The sequence below is a fragment of the Leuciscus leuciscus genome, assembly GCF_965113295.1.
Source record: "Leuciscus leuciscus genome assembly, chromosome: 25".
NCBI classification, from domain to species: domain Eukaryota; kingdom Metazoa; phylum Chordata; class Actinopteri; order Cypriniformes; family Leuciscidae; genus Leuciscus; species Leuciscus leuciscus.
The window spans coordinates 13,543,764-13,560,601 of NC_138724.1; the positions used below are offsets into that span (position 1 = coordinate 13,543,764).

At 36.6% G+C, this 16,838-nt stretch overlaps 1 protein-coding gene across 1 annotated transcript; it reads left to right on the forward strand.

Moving 5' to 3' along the window:
* Positions 1 to 1,419: 1,419 nt before the first annotated feature.
* Positions 1,420 to 15,015, forward strand: sigirr (single immunoglobulin and toll-interleukin 1 receptor (TIR) domain). The gene is made up of 9 exons (XM_082160484.1): positions 1,420 to 1,655; positions 7,822 to 8,026; positions 9,379 to 9,506; positions 9,779 to 9,919; positions 10,009 to 10,152; positions 12,714 to 12,816; positions 12,976 to 13,126; positions 13,206 to 13,383; positions 14,628 to 15,015. The coding sequence occupies exons 1-9, from the start codon at positions 1,541 to 1,543 to the stop codon at positions 14,798 to 14,800; spliced, it is 1,338 nt and encodes a 445-aa protein (XP_082016610.1). The 5' UTR covers positions 1,420 to 1,540; the 3' UTR covers positions 14,801 to 15,015.
* Positions 15,016 to 16,838: the final 1,823 nt, after the last annotated feature.

Consider the following 16,838-nt stretch of genomic DNA (forward strand, 5'->3'; position numbering starts at 1 on the left):
TCCATAGACATTTATTAAACCATAGCAAAAGTAAATTTCTTACTTAAGTTAATTTTTCATCTCTATTTTTTGTGTAAGACAAATCTGATATAATTTTAATCTCCAAGATGTTATTTAACAGTTGAGATAGTTCTTTAATGCTTCGCTAACTAGCAGAAGACACTAGCAGGGTTTAAATCCCAGTTGTGCAGGCGGGGGCATGTTGTAACACTGCGTTACAATGTGCCCCTATTAGAAATATGCTATTATATTATATACTTTTATTAATTTTATTGAGAAAACGTGAGAAAAAGGTGAATAAAGACTGAGAGTCAATGTTCAGAAATTACTAATTATTTATTTGTTTTTGAACTATGTTGTATAGCTGTTTTCATGTGTTCGTAGTCAAAACTCAAAAATGAGTTTATATTTAATTATTAAAAATTGCCATTATTTTATATGAAAAAGTTTTTTAATTGTATTTTATTTAGAAAATATTTTAGTTTGTTTTGTATATTTTTTTATTAGATCAGATAACATTTTAAGCTGTCATATGTAATGTTACAATGTGCCCCACACATGTTACAATGTACCCCACATGGGGCATGTTGTCACATTTCACTTCCATTCTTTCGGGGTATATCAAGAAAAAAGTATATACTGTATTAATAAAACAAAAACACATAATTGTACTAGACATGTGGGGAAAAATAAATATTCTGAACCATAAGTAGATTTACACAAACTGAGAAAGTCAAAAAGCGTTACTTTGTGCCCCGCTCTCCCCTATTACACACAGCATGAAATGGAATATCCGAAAAAACATAATTAAAGATTTAAAACGTGATTTGGCCTGAAACTTATGAAAAATACCCATCCATTTAAATTACAATCTAGAGCGCTTATCTGGGCTAAAAAACAACAACATTTGGGTAAAAAGAAAATCACAAAGAATTGGCCTTTTGCCGAACATAATTTCCATCACATAACAGATCGGAAAGGCATTTATTTAATTTCAATAAAAATGAAGAAAATATTCTAAAAGTGGAAATAAAGTGTCTATCGTGTGTTTAATTATAAAGTGTTTATCGGTTTGGTTAGGGGTAGGTGTAGGGAGAGCTTTTATTGTTCCAATAAGGCTGCATCCATTTAAATATTTGAATAAATATAATAATTTACACTCTATGTTATTGTTGCATACCGTTGAATGTACAACAATTAGGTGCAAATAGTAGCCCATCTGCCATTATAAATATAGCATATTTACACTTAGCCTAGTGCAAATAGCCGCTGCCAATAGTTAAACCTTTAAAAACACATCACGAGACTATTGTATTTTGCGTTCGGTTCCATTTCATTGCACCCCGTCGCCCGCGTCTTATTATATAACCCCGTTTACCTGTTCAAAGAGACGCTCAGGTGAACAGGATCACGTGACCCTGTTTTCCCCACAGTGATTCTGGCGACAGACTCCGTGTAACCGCTGCGCACCTTCCGCGTTTACACGCACTGGCAACATCTACAGTCTCTGTTTCACGGTTAAAGTGCGTTAATCAACTTCATGACAAACTATTTTACAAGTACACTCTTTCATGAAAGGATTTATCAGAGGACTGCGATGTGGCGTTGTCATTTCATTCTGTATCTGACATGTCTAGCGTTTACTCAGTCTGCGGGTAAGACCTCATTTAAATCTATCTATCTATCTATCTATCTATCTATCTATCTATCTATCTATCTATCTATCTATCTATCTATCTATCTAATGGATATTATATAGGGGAGCTTGTGACTAATTGTTAACAGTTTTTGAATATGTGTTTTTCAATTTCTGTATAGGTAAACTTAAAAGTTTTTTTTCTGCACAATTATATTTGTATTTTTACTGCTATTGCCCCTGTAAAAATATTTGGTTCATTTTACACATTGATGTTTTAGTGGGTGAAATAGTAAAAATACAAAAGTGCAAAAATGTCAAACAATTTTTTGACTTGCAAATATTGCAAATAATCAATTAGCCTATGTAAATGTAGGCTATTCCATTTAAAACACATGACAACTTGCCCTGACATGAAAATACTCTTCAACCTTTATATCACCGTTGTGTTATTGTTTTCATTTGTTTATACAACAAAAATATGATGATGTCCTGATGACCCTGTATACGTTTAAGTTGTTTTTCCGGTTAATAATGTTCATGCTGTACAATTATTCAGCGCCTTGTTCGTCTACCAGAATAAACCTGTAACGTGAACTTTGTACCTTTAACACAGCTGCTCCTGTTTAATGATTGAATGAAGTTACTGGCTGCTGTGCAGAACAATAATCTCACTCAAATATTACACAGATCTTAATACTGGCTCCATAGTGACTATTCAATATGGACAGATCAATTCTTATATCCAAAGGCATTAGTACTCAGCCTGAAAGTAATTAATAATGAACCTGTTATAACAGGTTTTTTAGACTGTAAAGTCCTATCGAGTGCATTCAAACAGCTTTTGTCAAACCTGTTGTCAATATGATACACAAATCACCCTTCCGCCTATATGAGCATACAGCATGTTGACTTTTTGGTGTGTGTTTGTGTATGTAAAGCACCTCAAATGACCATCTTATGATGAACCTGCACGGGTAAAAGTGGCCATAGAAAGAGCAATCCAGTGTAAATTTGTTCTGGAACAAGAGAATGTTCTGGAACAGTCAATATTTGCTCTTATAGCATTGTTGTTTTCCCCCCTCTGCCACTCCTTTCCTCCCTAACTCTGAATCATTGGTATTTACATGTATTAGTTTACTTCATATTTGTGTCTAAAGCTATACTTACAGTATATTATAGATAGTTATTACTATATGAATTGCCTTGGAATTGAATCTTTGACATTTAAAGCACCGAGCTCTACCAGTTGAGTTATAGGAACTAGTTATTTCTACCTGATTTGAATACACAAATTTTGCTCTACACTCTTATTTTCATACTTGTTTACTTTATATCTAGCTGCATATCAAATATATGAACTGTTGAATGTAACAAATTTCCAATGGATGAACAGCTGATTTCATATTTTATTAGATTGTTTAACAGAGTGATTGGCACTAAGGCCTAAAACTCAAGGACACAAATGCTGGGTTTGCACATTGCAAGAGCTGGTCCCATTCTACACACTTAAACTACTAAACCTAGTGTATACTAAATAGGGATGCAACAATAATAAAATTGTGGTCGACTGATATAAGTCAGTGTTATTTTCATCTTATAACCAATAAATGGGCGACATTAAAAAACACTAAAAACTAAATTCATCACACATTTACAAAAAATGAAAAAATTGTTATTCATTTTGAGATTTGCTAAAGATACATTTAAAGGTGCGGTCACATTTATTGTTGTTTGGCCAATCATTTCAATAGGGATCCATGTAATTATGATTTCCGTGTGAATTCAGTGAGTTAAATTCAAGTCAAGTCAAGTCAAGTTTATTTGTATAGCGCTTTTCACAATACAGATTGTATCAAAGCAGCTTCACAGTATTAAATTTAAATAATAAAACAAAGTTTATTTCAAGAGGAATTTATTGATTGATAAAATTAAATTAAATATCCCCAAAATATCCCCAACTGAGCAAGCCAAAGGCAACAGTGGCAAGGAACCGAAAAACTCCATCAAGTGACCTAATGGTGTCCTAAAACTCCATCAGGTGACCTAATGGAGAGAAAAAAACCTTGGGAGAACCCAGGCTCAGTCGGGGGCCAGTTCTCCTCTGGCATTTATGAGCTAGAGGCCGGATTGTAGTTTGAACTGTGGGATTATATGAATGCCTGGCTGAAGAGATGCGACTTTAATCTAGTTTTAAACTGGGAGAGCGAGTCTGAGCAACGAACAGTATCAGGAAGACTATTCCAGAGTTTTGGAGCCAAATGTGAAAATGCTCTCCCTCCTTTGGTGGTTCTGGATATCCTAGGTATGACCAAAAGCCTTGAATTTAGTGATCTTAAAGAGCGCGATGGATTATAGGGCGATAGAAGATCCGTTAAATAGACTGGAGCTAAGCCGTTTAGGGCTTTATAAGTCAGTAGCAATACCTTGTAATTAATTCGGAACTTTATAGGTAACCAATGCAGTGATGATAAAATCGGTGTTATATGATCATATTTTCTTGATCTCGTAAGAACTCTAGCGGCGGCATTTTGGACTAACTGTAGCTTGTTTATTGAGGATGCAGGACAACCAGCTAATAAAGCATTACAGTAATCCAGTCTCGAGGTCATGAATGCATGAACTAACTTTTCTGCATCAGAAACTGATAGCATATTACGTAGCTTAGCAATGTTTCTAAGGTGGAAAAAGGCTGTTTTTGTAACATATGAAATATGATTTTCAAAAGACAGGTTGCAATCGAGTATAACACCCAGGTCTTTTACTGTAGCGGATAAAGTAACAGGACATCCTATGATGTTAAAGTTGTATTGTGCGAGGTTTTGTGGGCGGTTTTTTGAACCGATAAGTATTACCTCTGTCTTGTCTGGATTTAATAAAAGAAAATTACGCGTCATCCAATCTTTTATATCTTTAACACACTCTGTCAATTTGGAAAATTTAGCGTTTTCATCCGGCCTTGATGAAATATATATTTGAGTGTCATCAGCATAACAATGGAAACTAATTCCATGTTTCCTTATAATATTTCCAAGTGGCATCATATATATTGAAAATAACAGAGGGCCTAACACAGATCCCTGCGGCACTCCATAGTTTACTGGAGTTATGATCGATTTTTCTCCATTTAAATAGACAAAATGGTAGCGGTCAGATAGGTATGATTTGAACCAGCTTAGTGCTTGTCCTTGAACACCAGTATAATTTTGTAGTCGATCTAAGAGTATTGTGTGATCTATAGTATCGAACGCAGCACTAAGATCAAGTAAAACTAGTATTGAGATACAGCCTTGGTCAGAAGCTAAAAGTAAATCATTTGTGATTTTAACGAGCGCAGTTTCAGTGCTATGATGCGGTCTGAATCCAGACTGAAACTTTTCATAGATATCATTTTGTTGCAAGAAAGAGCCCAGTTGAGCGGACACCACTTTTTCTAATATTTTAGACATAAATGGAAGATTTGAAATGGGTCTATAATTTGCTAGATTATTATGATCTAATTGTGGTTTCTTAATGAGAGGTTTTATAACTGCCAGTTTAAATGTTCTTGGAACATGACCTAAAGATAAAGACGAGTTAATAATATTGAGGAGAGGCTCTTCCACTACAGGTAACACTTCTTTCAGTAGTTTAGTTGGTATAGGATCTAATAAACATGTTGTTGTTTTAGATGAAGTGATAAGTTTATTTAACTCTTTTTGTTCTATAGTTGTAAAGCACTGTAATTGTTCTTGCGGGGTGATAATTGAAGCTGAATTATAAGGCGCGATTGAAGATTGAACGTTTACAATTGTGGTTCTGATGCTTTCTATTTTCTCAGTGAAGAAGTTCATGAAATCATTACTACTGAACTGTAACGGGATATTTTGTTCGGGTGACGTCTGTTTATTTGTTAGTTTAGCCACGGTGTTAAATAAAAACCTTGGATTATTTTGGTTGTTTTCTATTAGTTTGCGGAGGTGCTCAGCCCTGGCCGCTTTTAGGGCCTTTTTATAACGTGACATACTGTCTTTCCACGCGATTCTAAAGACCTCTAAATTAGTTTGTTTCCATTTACGCTCTAAAATACGGGTTTCTCTCTTTAAAACATGCGTAGTATTGTTATACCATGGTGCTTTATTTTTCTCTCTGACCTTTTTTAATTTAATAGGTGCAACCACATCCAATGTTCTAGAGAGAATGGTGCTCATAGTGCTAGTTAGTTCTTCTAGTTCATCTGTTTGTTTGTTAATTCAGTGTTAAATTATCAGTTTTAAAAAAAAATAATTTGAATCAGGGATGATGGGAAAGGTTTTCTAAAAATGTACAGTGTGTTCAACTACATGCCCGATATTGACCAATAAATTAAAAGAAAAAAATCTAAAATCTGATATGGTGCCGATATATTTTAAAGGTGAACTAAGTAACCTTTTTTACCTTAACTGAACAGCTTCGGAGTCATTGGAATGGTTATATTACTTATTTCGGGTTGAATGGTGGTCGTTTCGCACCCCCCTGGTGCCCGTGAGCGGAAAATACGCACTTGCAACTTTGAGCCGGCGGGCCGCCGGCCGCTGCGTCAGGAAGTCTCGCGTGATATCAGGTCTCGCGATGTAAACAATTGCTTTACGGCCAAAAGAAATCTGCTAAAATGCTGTCATTATTGCGCTCCCTCACGCTGTCCGAACCCGAATGAAGAAGACGTTTTAAAGAATGTCCCATCTGCTTTGATGTCGTTGATCTATAGCCTCTGGTGTCACCAGAGTTTTTCACCAACGAGTTTTTACAACAGTGTTGTCAAATATCTATTCCGAAGCTGTGGGGGGAGCTCTAGAGAGAAACCTGCGAGCAAAAAGCGAGAATACAGCGAAGAAATCCCGAAGCTACTGAGTGCTGCTTTAAATCCCATTACTTTGAGGACTTAAAGGGACAGTTCACCCAAAAATGAAAATTCTATCATTTACTCGCTCTCAAGTTGTTCCAAACCTGTACGAGTTTCTTTATTGTTGAACACAAAAGAAGATATTTTAAAGAATGTTGGTAACCAGACAGTTGACGTTAGCCATTGACTTCCATAGTATGTATAAAAAAACTAAAAAAAACTATGTACAGGCATTTCTTGAAAATGTTTTTCCATCATGTCACATAGAAACAAATTAACAACTGTCTTACCTCGAGTCCTGAGATTATGTGTACAGTGGACTTCAGATAAAGTGTTTGGTAAAGGTCAAACCAAATGACCATCTGACCAGCACAGCATGTCCAAAGTTTGTTGGTTGAAGGATTTATGGACCTTCTCCCAAACTCTGCCTACGTTGAAGTTTTCCAACCATTTCCCCGGAAATCTACAGTACATGTACAATATTTATGTAGGCAGTGATTTCTATTAAACATCAGTGTCCTTAATGGATCCATCACCAACTGAGCTTTCAAATGAATCTTCATAATGAAGGCCCATTAAATACATTTTTAATGAACCCATTTCCATTTATTTATTTATTTTTTGCATAAAATACCATATCCATGAGGGCAGATGAAGAACATTTTGCTCAAACATGGGAATATGAAGCAGTGCTGATGAGAAAGCCTCACCTGTGCATCAGAATAGAGTTTCACTCATCTCTCTTGAGATTAGATATCCTCCACAAGACTCAAGCTAGGTTACGCTAATAAAGAAGTCATTGTTTTTAGCTGAGAGCCTTTCAGGTGTGCTCATTTCATAAAGCTCTAACTGGATTCAGAATCTGGCAGTTTAGTTGTGACGCAACTTATAAAAAGTCACATTTTATACATCGTAAAGGCCCGTTCACACTAAGGAAAACAGCTATTACCAATAATGATAAAGATCTACAGCATTTTTTTTATTTTATTTTTTTATAATAGCACAGTCCACACCACAACTATAACGATAATGGCACAGATGAATGATATCATTGGAATCTCTTTCACAAAGTTTTTTTTTCTAGCTGATAAACAATAAAAACCTTGACAGCCAATCAGAATCCTTTCTGCTTTGAATGTTGAATGGCATTTAAAGTGGCAAACGACAAAACTGCAGAGCATGCTACAATAAATAAACAGATTGGTATTGTGCGTTGGTGTGGATACAAATATTGTTATCATTATAGATATCTTTGTTCTTGGTATGAATGGGCCTTAACACACTGATGCTCACATATTTCGAATTTTTCTCTCTCAAAACAAAGATCTGCTTTGTAGCAGCGTTCCAGACTTCAAGCATGATCAAACTCAGTCGGTTTCTGGGACGCTTGGCCACAGCGTGGTCCTCCAATGCAAAGCCTCCATGGGTTTGAACCGCACAGGTTCAGACTGTAAAGACCACCTGGAGTGGATGAAAGACGGCACACCGCTTACCAACCTCACCATCTACCCTCAAAATATACAAAACTGGTGGGTATATGATGCAATATAATGCTCAGCACTGGGGACATGTAGTGTATCAGTTATTCAAATTTGAATATTGTAATGTGGCCCAATAAACTGAAAATATAGAAGAAATGTAGATACTTTATGATGAAATTAATCTCTTTGACTGTGAAGTACTGACTAGCGTACTGCATCATGCAGTACGTAGTGTAGTATACACTATATACTCTATATACATACTAGTGTAGTATACACTATATATCTAGTGTAGTATACACTATATACTATACTTAAGTGCATACTATTTTTTTTTAAATAATGTGAAAGTTTAAAAAATATGTGCACTTGCTAAACATTTCAGTCAGTTGTTTTTGCACAACCTTTTTACGTTGTGCTTATTTCAGCAAATGCCAGCCAGATATGTTTCTGAATTATTTTAATTTTTTTTGTTTTAATTCGATTTTTTAACCAAATTGTCTGAAAAAGAGTCTATTTTTCATCATTCAATTAAATAATCAGTTAAGAAGGATATGTTACACATTTAGGCTATGCTGAGGTGATTTATGGCTCATTTAAAGGGTTAGTTCACCCAAAAATGAAAATTATCCCATAATTTACTCACCCCTAAGCGGTGTTTGGTGTTTTAAGCCCCCAACGGCTCCTTCCAGGCAGCGAGGGGATGGGTAGGTTTAAGGTTGAGGTTAGGGTTAGCTGCCTGGAAGGAGCCGTTGGGGGCTTAAAACACCATCGAGCCCCTTAAGCCATCCTTGGTGTATATGACTTTCTTCTTTCAGCCAAACACAATTGGAGTTATATTAAAAACTATCCAGGCTCTTCCAAGCTTTATAATGGGAGTGAATAGTAACTGATATTTTGAAGCCCCAAAAAGCGCACCCATCCAACTAACCCTTTAAGTTGAGTGTATTGAATGTGGTATAATGCATGTTATACCTCACAGCGTGCTATTTTGTATATGCCACATTTCGTAATTGTAATAGGAATAATTCAACTTAATAACAGTTTATTTACACAATATATATATATATATATATATATATATATATATATTATTTACACAGTATATTTCAATCATGACAACTCGATCATGAAGGAGTAGTTTTAGCATGTTAATGAATATGGCAACGCTGTTAGATCTGCTACGCTGCTGCGTGAATAGACATTGAACCAGACTAACCAGGGAACACCAGAAAACACTGAACCAGACTATTTAAATGCCAGCAATCTCATTGGTTGCAGGACCAGCAGAGGCTTCAGCTTGTGCCATGTAGTAATGTTGTGATTGGTTGCAGATTGCATGTAAAAGACCTATCAGCTTGTGCCATCTAGAGTTTCATGACTATCCAAACACTTGGCAGGGTCACAGATGAGGGTCACATCATTAAGAGCAGTGATCTAACACTGACTCTGAGAGATCGGGCTGATTTTGGGGTGTATTTCTGCGTGGTGAGGAACAGCACAGCGCAATTCAACGTAAAAGAATACAGTAAGAAAAAAATGCCTTATTTAAGTCTTTTAATATTACCTCCAGATTATACTTATTGTCATATTCGTTATTATCCACCATGTAAGAATTCACATGTGACACATTTGTAAGAATTTACAAATTCCATAAACATTATAATATAAAGTGTGAAATATATTCAGATTCTTCTCTGCATTTCTGTGTATATGGTTGATAATAATAATTTAGATTTTTTTATCCCAGAATCCCCAAGTCACAGCGGGATAATAATAATTTTGATTTTTTTATCCCAGAATCCCCAAGTCACAGCGGAGCAGTGGTTGCGTCGGTGGTCCTGTTGGTTGTACTCGCTCTTGCAGCGGTGGTCTATACCAAGTGTCGACTCAACTTTAAACTGTGGTATAAGAATATTTCTGGAGAGTATGAGCTTAATGGTAAGTCTGCATTCTGTTCATTAAAGCCTTTTATAATCTTTCATAACATTGCATTATCATTTCATAAAGATGTTTTTGCTGTTTCTCAGATGGCAAAATGTATGACGCCTACATCTCATATATCAACAATGAGAATGACAGGAAGTTTGTCAATTTTATCCTGAAGCCTCATTTGGAGAACAAGTACAGTCATAAACTTCTACTCAACGACACAAACATCCTTCCTGGAGCCGGTAAATCTTACAACTATATTCAGATTTATGTGGGCATAAGTTAAATCATGACTCCAGTCTTCAGTGTGATGATCATTGTAGCTGATCACAGACCTGTTGAGCGCATGAATGCAGTGATCTCATCCCTGCAAAACAATTTCTGCACTCTCAAGAATGCTTTCATCATAACTAACAGTGCAAACATGATGGAAAAAAGATATTCGTTGATTATAACCGGAGTTTTGGCGAGAGTCCTGTTTGATCGCGCTGTTTGATTGATAGCTCCAGCGATTGTAAAGGGAGCGTTCTTTGATTGCTTATATATAATTTAAAGGGATACTTCAGGATTTAGCATTAAGCTTTGTATTAGTAGAAAACCTTTAGTATTTTCGAATTACCGTGCTTTCCACCCTCATGTCCCCCTGAGATGAGAGATTTATGTATTTTTTGTCTGGAAAAAATCCTCCGATGACGCAAAAATCGTCATTTTGCGTCATTGGAGGATTTTCTGGCCAGAGGCTAAAGACTACAGCCAGCAGGAGGAGCTGTCCCACATGTGTTCAACCCGCCCATAGGAGGTGGGATCTCACTCACAGAATGTACACATATTTTCAGCCGTCTTTCTTTGGAAGCTAAGCTAGCAGGCTCTTGCTCTGTGGAGAAAGCTAAGTATTAAGAGAAAGCTGAGTAGTAGGGGTTACCATCCTCTTTTTCCCGGACATGTCCGGCCGTCGAGATCGTCCAAAATGTCCGGGATTCGGCTTTTGCTTTCTGCAGTCGCCATTCATTGTTTACATGCACACCTTTTGTTTCAATCTAACTGAATTCATTCCGATTGGTGAATCTGAATGTAGTGTTTACATGAACGCTAATTAAGTGATCGGTTGATGTGCGTTTTAACATTGCTAAGAAAATTCCCGCTCCTCCGTGAGAGATACGAGATCGGTGCGTCTCAGTAATGACGCCACCGGCCTCGCGCCGTTCTCCCGCGCCCCTCAGCCTCGTCCTGCTCGCCACAGTAAACATGATGAATGGCGACTGTAGAACGCAAAAGTCCAAAAATCGCAAAAATCCCGGACATTTTGGGCGATCTCGAAATCCCAGGCAAACTAGTCACGGAGTCTCACTAATAGCCTAACCTTGTTGTTTTCAACTGCGCTCTCTAACCGGGAGGCGTGGCTTGGGAGTGGCCTCGTAGAGCAGCGAAGCAAGTGCATTCTGGGAGTTGTTGTCTTTCATCCACATAAGCCAAAAATACATTTTCTGGCTTTTCTCAGTCTAGAAAGCTCCAAATTCAAAAATTTCTTCACATTTCTTCTACATAAATGACCTATTTTGAATACACATTCATCTTTCCAGAGGTGAAGTATCCCTTTGATCTCAGTTTAAATAACAGATTATTTTCATCCTACTAAGAGAAACAAAATGAAGTTGACCGTTTAGTCACTGGTTTGATTTACTGACGCATAGACAAAGAACATCTGACTGTACATGAATCATTACATATCAGAAATCACTGGTCACAGATCATATTAGGCATTATAATTAACACAGTTACTTACATGTTGCCGCATTACTGTCAAGTTCATATCGTAAAAGCCTGTTTGCAAAGCCTGCGCCGAAATTGCGACTGATTTACCAAAAAATCCACAGTGAAATGTACTGTATACAAAATAAATGATGCTCAACTGAGACATTCACATTGTTGAAAATAAATAACCACATTTTTAGACTAACAAGGAAACTGAGTTCTGAAACTTACAGAATATTCTTATTGTATGATGACCTCTTTTATGTGACCCTTGACCACAAAACCAGTCACAGTCTCACAGGTATATTTGTGGCAATAGCCAACAATACATTGCATGGGTCAAAATTATCGATTTTTCTTTTATTCCAAAAATCATTAGGATATTAAGTAAAGATCATGTTCCATGAAGATATTTTGTAAATTTCCTACCGTAAATATTTTTGTGAGTGGATGCAGCACAATCGCGAACATAAATGGACAACTTTAAAGGAAATTTTCTCAATGTTGCGATTTTTTTGCATCCTCAGATTCCAGTTTTTCAAATAGTCGTATCTCAGCCAAATATTGTCCTATCCTAACAAACCATACATTAATGGAAAGCTTATTCAGCTTTTTTATGTATTAAAAAAATCACACATGTGACTGGTTTTGTGGTCAAGGGTCACATGTGTCAAAAGCTCAAGGAAAATTTTATTTCTCAGTTCATGACCCCTTTAATTCATTTATGGATTTGGCAGACAAAGTAACTTACACTCCATTTAAGTTTTCTTTTTCTGCATTCACATTTTATTAGTTGCATTCCCAGGGAATCGAACCCATGACTTAGGTGTTTCTAGTGCCATGCTCTACTGTTTGAGTTACAAGAATACTATTTATGTTAAATAAAACATATTTATTACCTATTTTAAAATTATAATAATGACATATTTAACAGACAGCACCGGTTTTGTTTGTATCAAATTAAATATGGTCTCATCTTTGACTTAGGTCTATTAATAGTCTAGGAAAATACACACTTTAAAGCACAACATATTGCGTCTTATTTCCTCAGAGCCGTCTGCAGAGCTGCTGATGAACATTAGTCGCTGTCGACGGCTGATTGTGGTGCTTTCTCAGGCATACCTGGAGCAGGAGTGGTGCACCACCAACTTTAGGTGTCATGTTACTTGTTTGGACTTATATGTTTAGTTTGAGTTAGTTTCCTGTTTTGTAGTCATTACTCCCTGATTATTTGCATCTGTGTCTTGTTAATCTGGTTTTCCCTGTGCATATAAGCCCTAAGCTGCGTCCTAAAATTGTGTTTTAATGTTCAGACAGGGTCTGTGGCATCTGATGGAGCTGTCAAGGAAGCCCATTTTCATCACATTTCAGTCGCAGCAGAAGCAAATAAACCAGGACATCAGTCATCAGCTGAGACAACACCAACCTCGAATCACAACAATCACCTGGGGCGCACACTCCATGGTGAGACCCTCACACTGCTCAATAAATCTCTGAGATTTAGGATAAAACCTACCTAATCATACTCTTTCCTTTCTCACAGACCCCTTCTTCAGGGTTCTGGAAGGAGCTTGCGTTGGCAATGCCACGTAAGATGACGTTTCACAGGGAATCGGCGGGCGATCCGCAGACTTTGTTGCAAGGTGATGAAGATCCGATGCTCACGCAGCAGCCTGATTACCTGGACTGCAGACCGGACCCAGATCCCGCAGGAGACCTGGGTACGAAACGTGCTTCTTGAACCAAAAGAGTTTATCTTCTTTGAGTGTCATTACAACTCAATGATATATGATCTGGGTCAGTGCTGGATTAGGCTTCCTTTAAAGGCACAGTTCTGTGATATTTTGAAGAATGTTTGAAGAACGTTTCTTCAAATTATTTGTGATTGAACTCTCCATTTAAGACAAGCTTTACTTTGCCATACAGTTTTTAACCTTATAAAGAAAGCCTACTGCATTATATTTGATGGGAATTTCTATGGTCTAATTATCAACAAATTTGTTTTACACAATCTACGACATGTCTTCTGTCGTCTGATTAATAGTTTATACTGTTTTAATTTTATTTTTATGATTTTTATTAAGTAAATCAGGCTTTTGAGGAGCGTTCATTTGCATTGCATTATATGTTTCCCCTCCACAATAAAAACTACAGAGCTTTGATCATAAAACTAAGCATTTAAAGGGTTAGTTCACTGAAAAAAATATATATATCCCATTTTCTGACCCTCAAGCCATACTAGGTGTATATGACTTTCTTCTTTTAGCCAAACACAATCAGAGTTATATTAAAAAAATACCCTGGCTCTTCAAAGCTTTATAATGGGTGTGAATGGTAACTTCGATTTTGAAGCGCAAAAAAGTGCATCCATCCATCATAAAAGTAATCCATAGTGTAATCCATAACCCATAGCTCCAGGGTGTTAACAAAGGCCTTCTGAAGCCAAGCGAAGCGATGCGTTTTGTAAGAAAATATACATATTTATAACTTTATAAGCTATAATCACTGGCTTCCGGTAATGGCCGTACGCGAGTCGAGATCTGGCGGAACAGTGACCTCTGACCCGCCACATGACTCGTAACGTATAACGCATTGCTTCGCGTCACTTCAGAAGGTCTTTATTAATCCCCATGAAGCCGTATGGATTACTTTTATGTTAGACGGATGCGCTTATGAAGCCAGAATATTTTTTTATATAACTCTGTTTAGCTGTTAGAAGAAAGTCATATACACCTATGATGGCTTGAAGGTGAGTAAATTATGGGATAATTAAAATTTTTGGGTGAACTATCCCTTTAAACATCATCTATATGTATTGTCTAAAGATTCAATAAAAATAAATTAGGTTCCATTACAATTTTTTTTTTTTTTTTTTACTATCATTTCATGTGTCAGGCTTTACAGGATTTACAATATAAAGGGTTACAACATTATATTGTACATATACAATGTGTTTACCTCACAGGTTTGCGTTTGCCCATCTACAAAACCTTTCCCTCCAAAGCTCCAGTGCTTCCTGCAGGTCCAGGTGAGACGAATGAACCCAGACCCCCAGAGATAGATGTATCTGACCTCGGCTCGAGGAACTACGCCGCCCGCACAGACTTTTACTGCCTGGTCTCAGAGGACGATATATGAGACACACACTCCTGTTCCTTTTTGCACTTTTAAGTCACTTTCCCCTCAATGATTTCATGTTACTGTTTTTTTTTTTAAAGTTTTTTAATCTACACCTGTACAGTTTTGCATGCACACTTCTAAATGTTTTTATGAAAAATGTTTAATAACATTTCATGTATAGTCATAGGTATGTTGGTTGTGTATATGTTTTTAATAAAAATCTGGGGTCCATGTTTTATTTGGTTTTGACTTCATTATAACACCCCTACATCTGAATATGCCTACTTCCCTACTATACAGTAGGCGAAAAACAGTATATTATAAAACAGTATGCAAACGTACCTAACGTAACCTTGGTTCCCTGAGAGGAGGGAACGAGACAATGCGGCAGTAGCTGATGCTGTGGGGAAACACTTTTCTCTGAGAAGAATGAAACCCTATGAAATATCGCAGGCGAGGATTCACCTGTCAATGGCATTCAAGAAATAATGGAACTCAAATATAATTTTTTTTTTAAATATGAATATTAAAATATTAAATTAAATACACCTACTGTATAAAACACATCAGTATCTGAGATAATCATTGAACTGTCAACCACGACGTTACAGAAATATTTGTTTAAATAAATAAAATCCCGTCAGTTACAACATATAATTTTGACTTTGTAACTATATTAATATTGTAAAACAGCTATCATTAAATGTAAAAAGATGCCAAATCTGTTTCTTGAAAATGAATTTACTTTTCAAAAATTACTTAACTAGATCTGTTAAAGATCACTTCGTGTGGAAAGCATCTGCTGTTTACTAACATCTGATAGACGTCTTTAAGATGTCATGCTAAATCATAAACATCTTAAAAACGTTTTCTAAACGTCTTTTTGACATCTGACAGGAAACGTCCTATAGATGTATTGCAGATCAGCAAACACTCTAAAAAACATGTCTTCCAGATGTAAAAACACACATCAAATAGACATCTCCGTGATGTACGTGTGCTATCAGGGTTATAGCCTATGGTCAAATGCTTTGAAACGATCTGTATTGAACAAAAATAAAGGTGACTTGGCTCGACTTTATTTTCAGTCATTAAACTTGATCTAGTTTGTCATCATTGTATAAATTAAACCTTGGCTATTGCAAAAAGTGTTCTGAGCTGTTAAAGTGATACTTGGTGGTCACTAAACCCCAGCAGAGAATGTTTATGGATTCTATTCGACCAGTAGAGGGCAGTATATTAACATCCATATATTAGCATGCTACTTTTGCGTTAGCAGCCTAAAACCAAAATGTTTAAACTAACACAACCTATATATCATTTAGATCCACCAATGTATTATCAAAAATTTATAAGGAAATTTACATTGACAAATCCTCATAATGCCTTTGCAGTGACACTGTATCATGCAACAACGTGCTGCAGTTTGTATAACTTTTGTTTTCACAGAATTGAGTACATAGTGTATTAGTGCATAGTCATTTGGGACACAACGTATCTCTTCAAGTTTTAAGTTCTGAATGGATGATAAATGTCATCACTGCTCAACTGCCATCAGTCAACGCTAGCAAAAGAACAGTCTGTGACACTCAGTTTGGGTGTGATGTAAACAGTGAACGTTTTGTACCCTGCAATTTTCCCTGAGCTACATATCTGCCCTCATCATCAGCCAGAGCTATGTCACGTTGAGGTCAAAATTCATAAAACGTTGAACATGCAAGACTAAGAAAGGCTTTGTTATGATTCAAATGTCACCAATACCCTCAATACACTCATCAATACTCTCAGAACTCAGACATTATTGGACGATCTGTGATTTTGATATGTTGTAGCCTAAATGTGCCGGCTCTTCGGGAAGTCATCAGGTTTGCAGGGTGTGGCAGATGACTGTTCATGTCGAAGCAGAGAGAAAGTATGTAAATAGGGGTGGGTGGGTAGAGGTAGAAACAAACGCAATGCGCAAAAGAAAAGGGCGGGGTGGGATAAAGACATTTTTAACCAATTTTGCTGACTTATGAGAAACATAAACTGGGCTGAAATCAGCAGGAATTGGAAT

Excerpts from the sequence above, each read along its gene's own strand:
- sigirr (XM_082160484.1), top strand. The coding sequence starts at position 1,541 with ATGACAAACTATTTTACAAGTACACTCTTTCATGAAAGGATTTATCAG. Across the intron at positions 9,920-10,008 it reads TGGAGAGTATGAGCTTAATG|ATGGCAAAATGTATGACGCC; the intron begins GTAAGTCTGCAT and ends GCTGTTTCTCAG. Across the intron at positions 10,153-12,713 it reads AAACATCCTTCCTGGAGCCG|AGCCGTCTGCAGAGCTGCTG; the intron begins GTAAATCTTACA and ends TTATTTCCTCAG.